This window comes from Piliocolobus tephrosceles, chromosome X (assembly GCF_002776525.5).
Source record: "Piliocolobus tephrosceles isolate RC106 chromosome X, ASM277652v3, whole genome shotgun sequence".
Classification (NCBI taxonomy): Eukaryota; Metazoa; Chordata; class Mammalia; order Primates; family Cercopithecidae; genus Piliocolobus; species Piliocolobus tephrosceles.
This window is the reverse complement of record NC_045455.1, coordinates 91,042,972-91,050,802: the sequence shown is the minus strand read 5'-3', so window position 1 is coordinate 91,050,802 and position 7,831 is coordinate 91,042,972. Positions and strand designations below refer to the sequence as shown.

At 47.6% G+C, this 7,831-nt stretch overlaps 1 protein-coding gene across 1 annotated transcript in view; it reads left to right on the top strand.

The window, feature by feature from the left end:
* C1QTNF9 (C1q and TNF related 9) overlaps nucleotides 1-6,511 on the top strand; it is a 25,060-nt gene extending 18,549 nt beyond the window's left edge. The window contains exons 3-4 of the mRNA XM_023190310.3: nucleotides 2,455-2,517; nucleotides 4,983-6,511. Of these exons, the coding sequence (XP_023046078.2) occupies nucleotides 2,455-2,517; nucleotides 4,983-5,755 (836 nt within the window). The 3' untranslated portion in view covers nucleotides 5,756-6,511. The remainder of the gene's footprint in view (nucleotides 1-2,454; nucleotides 2,518-4,982) is intronic.
* Nucleotides 6,512-7,831: the final 1,320 nt, after the last annotated feature.

The following is a 7,831-nucleotide window of genomic DNA, read 5'->3' as shown; positions in this document are numbered from 1 at the left end:
TCGTATACGATGTCATGGATCCTCGGTGGAGAGCACAGGGTGAGATCTCAGTGACCTCTCCCCTCCCGGGTTCTCTCATCTCTGACACCGCGGAACATTTTCAGTAGTACACGATGTCATGGATCCTCCCTCCTCAGGTGACAGGTATGATGGATTTTTGGCAACACGAGGCCAATAGAGAGATCTGATCATGAATTACTTGGCAGCAAGCACCCAGCTGCAGTGCAGGTGAGAGCTAATACTGCGTCATGCCATGAAGCAGGAGATGCAGAGTGACAGGTGACACAAAAGGAGACGAGAATCTGAAGCCATAGAGCTGCTGCTTATGCGTCTATGACCTAGGTTGAGACCCTGTCCCAGGGTCTGGGGATCTGGGGACAGGATCCAGCCTCTGGGAGGGAGATTTGCCAAAGCCGGGAAGTCTGAATGGTTTCCATAACAACAACCAAGAGACTTGGCTTCTGAATGGGGTACCATTCTTGAGCCCTGGTCTTGACCATAGGATCACATATCTAAGACGTATGCAGAATGATCCATCTGGGTTAAGGGCACAGTTCAGTGGCATAACAAAGAAAATGTCAAAACTTCTATGGACCTTTTTAAAGATAAGTTTTTGTTTCTAACATGTCTCTGCTTATGGCATTTGGTGGCCTGATGGTTTTTTGAGTGGGCTGGATGAAGCCAAGGGTCCCCAGGAAGCAACTTTATTTCTTTGGAACCACCATCCTGCACATCTGCTCTGTGAGGTGCCTTCTCCCGGCTCACATCTCCAGCTCACTGACACTGCTCCAGTGCCCGGGTAGCAAACAGCCCAGTCCAAATGAATAGCAAAACCTTACCCTTAATGAAATCCGGTCTTCTGCCCCCACACTGGGACCACAGTGGGGTGTGTGTGTGTGTATGTGTGCGCATATGAATATGCATGAATATGTAGGATTTTCATTTTTTATTTTTGTTATAAAATATTACACACAAAAGGAGATAAATAGGTGATAGATAAAAAAATAGAGGACTAAGACAAACACTCCTATATTCAATACCAAATTTCTCCACCTCTTCCCTGTCTAATTTCTCTCCTATTTGCTCAACAATGTCCATTCTGTCAAGTTTTACATACTTCTTAGAAGCAAATTATATATCTGTTTTTTCTATGTAGTTCATAGGTATTATGTATAATATATATTATTTCTTAGAAGGATATTCATTCACATTGCTCACACTAACATTTTACTTCATTTTTATCTTATCATCTTAAAGTATATTTTTGTGGATGTTTTATAATAAACATATTTTTTCATATACTACCTGTGCATAATTTAGGAACACATAAATGTCTACTGATTGAGGTCTGTGTTCATGCTTTGTGAGTTGTGGTTGCATGATCATGAAAGCTCTGAGGCCACTGCTCTAGAGAATGGGAGAAATGAGAGCCAAGCAGGAAACAAAAAGAGGGAAGGAGAGGAAGACACGGGGAGCAGCCAGTGGAGGGGAGGGGAGGGGAGCGCAGGGAGAGGCAAATGTAGGGATGAGCCCCCTCCATTCAGAGGCCCCACACTGACCAAGGCCCCACTCAAGAGCACTGATGTCCCAGGAGAACAGACATTGTGATAGAAATAAGTCTGCCTGTGTCAGTCCTGTCTCAGGACCTGCAAGCTGGCCCAGCCTGCTCCTGTCGCCCCTCAGTCAGGTCAGTGGGACTGAAGTATGTCAGTTTCTGCTGCTTTGTGAGAAGCCAGAATCTGGGGTGAGCCATGACCCCAGTGAGCACTCTACTGCCATGGCTGGAGCCATCTTCAACCTGCTGACGGATAGCACGCCAACCTTGGGCTCGGGAGGCCTGTTCTGAGCACAAGGACTTGAGTGTGGTCAGCAGAGCCCCACTCACCTGATGTTCTCTGCCAGCTTGATTGGTGGCATTTCCCCCAGTCTAAGGCACTGGAGAGATTTTTCCAGAACTCTCTTTTCTATCTTGGGATAGTGTCACATAACCATAGTCATCTGTGTTTTCATAGGAGGCTAGTAAATCTTCCGTTCCACTCTCCTCAAGAGTAATGGAAGAGAAACAGAATGAGGAAACCTCCTCACACCTCCAACATTCAGACCACATCCCAAGTCCTTGTCACAGGAGAGGAACACAATCAATTGTGACAGTCAGTCCCCATTGCACACACTCCCTCCTCGTCCTGTCTTGCTCTGTGCTCTAGGCACGTCCTGGAGATGGGCGCTTGGGAAGTCACTCAGTTCATTTCTTAGATCACTTATCCCACACAGCTCAGCACCCCAGATGCCCGCTCATGCCTGCCTCTCTCCACCTGCACTGGTGTGGAGGACAGAGCACCCCTCACGGTGGGGGTCACTCCCAGACTCTCCAACACATAGGGCGGATGGAGACCAATGGCCAGAAAATCAGACACGGAATTTCAACTCATGCCTGTTTTCTTCTTTTCCACCTAGGAGAACCAGGACGTCCCGGCAGCCCAGGGAAGGATGGGACAAGTGGAGAGAAGGGAGAACGAGGTTAGAAGTTCCTATTTATGGTGCCCTAATTCTGAGCTGTCGAGTATTTAACAATAACTATGAAGTGTTTACCGTGGACAAGTCCTCCATGCTGATCATAATCTTACGATAAAGGCAACACAGTTCTTACTCTCCAGAGCGGGGGATTCTGCAGAAATTGGCAGGCTTTGTAGAGGGCTGGGTAGGAAGTATCCTCAACTCCGCAGGCCATACGGATCTGTCAGCACTACTCAACTTCCCTTTGTAGCGAAAAGAAGCTGTAGATGCTCCATAAATAAGCATGGTGTGTTCCAGTGACGCCGTATGTGTGAAGACTGAAATGGGAATTTCCCATGGTTTCCATGTATTGTGGAATATTATTTGTGACCATTTAAACATGCAAACCATGGCCGAGCACCATGGCTCACACCTGTAATCTCAACACTTTGGGAAGCCCATGTAGGAGAATCGCTTGAACCTAGGAGTTCCAGACCACCCTGGGCAACATAGTAAGACTTTGTCTATACAAATAAAAAAAAAAAAAAAATTAGCTGGGCATTGTGGCATGTGCCTGTAGTCCCAGCTGTTCAGGAGGCTGAGGTGGGAGGATCGCTTGAGCCTGGGAGGTTGAGGCTGCTATGAGCCATGATCTTGTCACTGCACTCCAGCTTGGGTAACAGAGCAGGTGACCCTGTCTCAAAGCAACCAGCCAACCAACAAACAAAACCCAGAAAAACAAAAACAACACGTAAACCATGTTTGTTTAGCTTGTGGGAGGGAGGCTGAATTTGGCCTGTGGCTGTAGTTTGCTGAACCTTGAACCTTGCAGTGGATGAGCAGTGAGGAGTGAGACTGAGTTTTTGACTTGGTGCATCCAGCAGCACTGCATGGAGGAGGTGGCACTAGAACTGGTCCCTGATGGATTCTCGGGATGTAGTCATGGCGGCAAACTCGTGTCATCTTCACTTTATGCTTTTCATGTACTGACTCAGCGAATGCAACATCCCCAGACGCTAGGTAGTTTTATCACCCCGGTGAGTTTATCATAGGTGAGGGAACAGAGGCACGGAGGATCACTAGCTCATCTGACGTCCTGTGTGCACATGCGGTAGGGACCTGGCATTTAACCTCAGAGTCCACACTTGCATCCACGGCTCTTTGGGATGGGTGGGGGTGCAAGGAAGCAGCAAAGTTTCTGTGGATGATGAACTGCTGGTGGGATGGATGGGTTGGGGCTGGGGTTGGGCAGGAGAGGGCAATGAATGCTTCGATGCAGGCTTTATTTTATGTTCACTCCAGGGAGGGGGTTTTTAGAGGATGTCACATGACTAGGGTTGAGTGTCAGTTAATCTGCCTGTCTCTGCTCTGCAGAGTGCTTTCTGTATGCATTGACATTATTTCATAGCCAGTATGTTAGACTTAGATGATAGGGCTGTCATTTCTAACATGAACCCTGACACTAACTTAGTAGACAGTAGTCAAAAGGTCTGTTGAGATGTGTGTGTGTGTGTCCATGTGCACACATGTGTGTAATTGGAGTAACTGACTTTCATTTATTTATTTTTTTTTTTTTTTTTGAGACAGGGTCTTACTCTGTTGCCCAGGCTGGAGTGCAGTGGTTTGATCACGGCTCACTGCAGCCAAAACCTCCTGGGCTCAAGTGATCCTCCCACCTCAGCCTCCCAAGTAGCTGGGACTACAATTGTGCGCCACCGCAACTGGCTAATTTTTGTATTTTTTGCAGACATGAGGTTTTGCCATGTTGCCTAGGCTGATCTTGAATTCCTGGACCCAAGCAATCTGCCCACCTTGGCCTCCCAAAGTGCTAGGATTACAGGCATGAGCCACTAGCTGGGCTGAAGTAATTGAAATTTATTTTCTTATTTTTATTTTTTATTTATTGTTTTAGAGTCAGGGTATTGCTGTGTTGGCCAGGTTGGTCTTGAACTCTTGGCCTCAGGCAGTCCTCCTGCTGTGGTCTCTGAAGGTGCTAGGATTACAGGTGTGAGCCACTACACCCAGATGGAGTAATTGAATTTTAACCTCTGGGTGTATACTGAACCTGTGCATTACTTTGTTTCATTTGTGAGCTCGATTATAAAAAAACCAAAGTTGTTCACAAGGGAATCCTTTTTTTTTTTTTTTTTTTTTTTGAGACGGAGTCTCGCTCTGTCGCCCGGGCTGGAGTGCAGTAGCCGGATCTCAGCTCACTGCAAGCTCCGCCTCCCGGGTTTACGCCATTCTCCTGCCTCAGCCTCCCGAGTAGCTGGGACTACAGGCGCCCACCACCTCGCCCGGCTAGTTTTTTGTATTTTTAGTAGAGACGGGGTTTCACCGTGTTAGCCAGGACGGTCTCGATCTCCTGACCTCGTGATCCCCCCGTCTCGGCCTCCCAAAGTGCTGGGATTACAGGCTTGAGCCACCGCGCCCGGCCTACAAGGGAATCTTTCACAAACCATCTCTTTGTTTGCTCTTTCTCTATTTAGGAGCAGATGGAAAAGTTGAAGCAAAAGGCATCAAAGGTGATCAAGGTTCAAGAGGATCCCCAGGAAAACATGGCCCCAAGGGGCTTGCAGGGCCCATGGGAGAGAAAGGCCTCCGAGGAGAGACTGGGCCTCAGGGGCAGAAGGGGAATAAGGGTGACATGGGTCCCACTGGTCCTGAGGGGCCAAGGGGTGACATTGGGCCTTTGGGCCCAACTGGTTTCCCGGGCCCCATGGGCCTTATTGGAAAGCCTGGTCCCAAGGGAGAAGCTGGACCCATGGGGCCCCAGGGTGAGCCAGGAGTCCGGGGAATAAGAGGCTGGAAAGGAGATCGAGGAGAGAAGGGGAAAATCGGTGAGACGCTGGTCTTGCCAAAAAGTGCTTTCACTGTGGGGCTCACGGTGCTGAGCAAGTTTCCTTCTTCAGATGTGCCCATTAAATTTGACAAGATCCTGTATAACGAATTCAACCATTATGATATAGCAACGGGGAAATTCACGTGCCACATTGCTGGGGTCTATTACTTCACCTACCACATCACTGTTTTCTCCAGGAATGTTCAGGTGTCTTTGGTCAAAAATGGAGTAAAAATACTGCACACCAAAGACGCTTACATGAGCTCTGAGGACCAGGCCTCTGGCGGCGTTGTCCTGCCGCTGAGGCTCGGGGATGAGGTGTGGCTGCAGGTGACAGGAGGAGAGAGGTTCAATGGCTTGTTTGCTGATGAGGACGATGACACAACTTTCACAGGGTTCCTTCTGTTCAGCAGCCCGTGACAGAGGAGAGTTTATAAATCAGCCACACCATCCATCAGAATCAGCTTGGTGACGAACTTTTTCAGATGGTTTTACTTCACTAATTCCTCCAATTATTACAATAATCATAAAAAGGTGAAAACGGAAAAGTTATTCCCAAAACTGATTCTGTGTAACTTACTATCTTTCCAGGAGTAAATATTGAAAAGAGCTGCATGGTTTATTCTAATTTATTTCACATTTCTTATTCCTATTATCTGAAGAATCCTCTGCCGGTGTGTTTGTTGTGGGAAGAGTGTTTTGATATCGTTTTAGTGCTCTGAGGAGTCATGTGAAGATGTATTCCTCATCTGTGTTTCTGGGGACAGTAAGGGGAAAGTAAAGGGAAATCTTTATTCCATTTAGTACTAGTAACAGCTTTAAGGTGGTGATGCTGTCACACTCCAGAAAGCTGTAGACACTGCTCATTTTGTCTTTTTTTACAAATTATTTTTAAGTTCTGGGATACGTATACAGAACGTGCAGGTTTGTTACATAGTAAACATGTGCTGTGGTGGTTTGCTGCGTCTATTAACCCATCACCTAGGTATTAAACCCTGCCTGCATTAGCATTTGTCCTGGTGCGCTCCCTCCTACTTGCTCATTTTCTAACCTAGGTTTTAATCACCATTCCATCCAACAAATCATTGTTTGATCATTATTTGCCAGGCGTGAATCTCTGTTTGTTTTCTAGGATTGCCCTAATAAAGTACGCAAAGTGAGAGTCTTTAAACAACAGAAACGGACTTTCTCTGTCCTGTAGCCTGGAAGTTTGAGATCACCATAGCAGCAGGGCCATGCTCCCTCCAAAGGGGCTACAGGAGGATCTGGCCTTGCTCCTTCCAGCTTCTGGCAGCTGGTGGCAGCATCACTCCAGTCCCCGCCTCCATCTTCAGGTGGCTGTCCTCCTTCTGTATCAGCCAAATTTTCCTCTTCTTACAAGGACAGCTTCCCTAATCTAGTATGACCCATCTTAATCATCTCTGCAAACTCCTTATTTTCAAATAAGGTCACATGTACAGGTACCGAGGGTTAGGACTTCAACATCTCTTTTGGGAGATAGAGCTAACAACTTCTACCGAGGACCCCTGGACTGACCCGCTGGCCCTCTCACTGGCCTAGAGAGCTCCCCTCTGGAGGACACTACAACTGCAGGGCCCCTTCTTTGCCCCTATCCAGCAGGAAGTAGCTAGAGTGGTCATTGCCCAATTCCCAACAGCATTTGGGGTGTCCTGTTTAGAGCGGGGATTGAGAGGTGAAGCTGGCTGAGCTTCTGGGTCTGGTGGGGACTTGGAGAACTTTTCTGTCTAGCTAAAGGATTGTAAATGCACCAATCAGCACTCTGTGTCTAGCTAAAGGTTTGTAAATGCACCAACCAGCACTCTGTCAAAACGGACCAATCAGCTCTCTGTAAAACTGATCGGTCAGCTCTCTGCAAAACGGACCAGTCAGCTCTCTGTAAAATGGACTAATCCACAGGATGTGGGTGGGGCCAGATAAGGGAATAAAAGCAGGCCACCCTGACCAGCAGCAGCAACCCGCTAGTCCCCTTCCACGCTATGGAAGCTTTGTTGTTTTGTTGTTTGCAATAGTTATTTGCAATAAATCTTGCTGCTGCTCACTCTTTGGGTCCATGCCGCCTTTCTGAGCTGTAACACATACCGTGAAGGTGTGCAGCTTCACTCCTGAAAAGCCAGTGAGACCACGAACCCACCGGGAGGAATGAACAACTCTGGATGTGCTGCCTTTAAGAGCCGTTAACATTCACTGGAAAGGTCTGTGGCTTCACTTCTCAAGTCAGCGAGACCACGAACCCACCAGAAGGAAGAAACTCCAGACACGTCCGAACATCAGTAGGAACAAACTCCGGACACACCATCTTTAAGAACTGTAACACCCACCACGAAGGTCCGCGCCTTCATTCTTGAAATCAGCGAGACCAACAACCCAGCAATTCAGGACACAATACTAGAACATTCCTATGTGTTAACAAGGCAACCATGAGGGACGTGCCAGAGAGAAAGGGGAAGTAATTCAGGGATGGAGTGAGAGATCTGA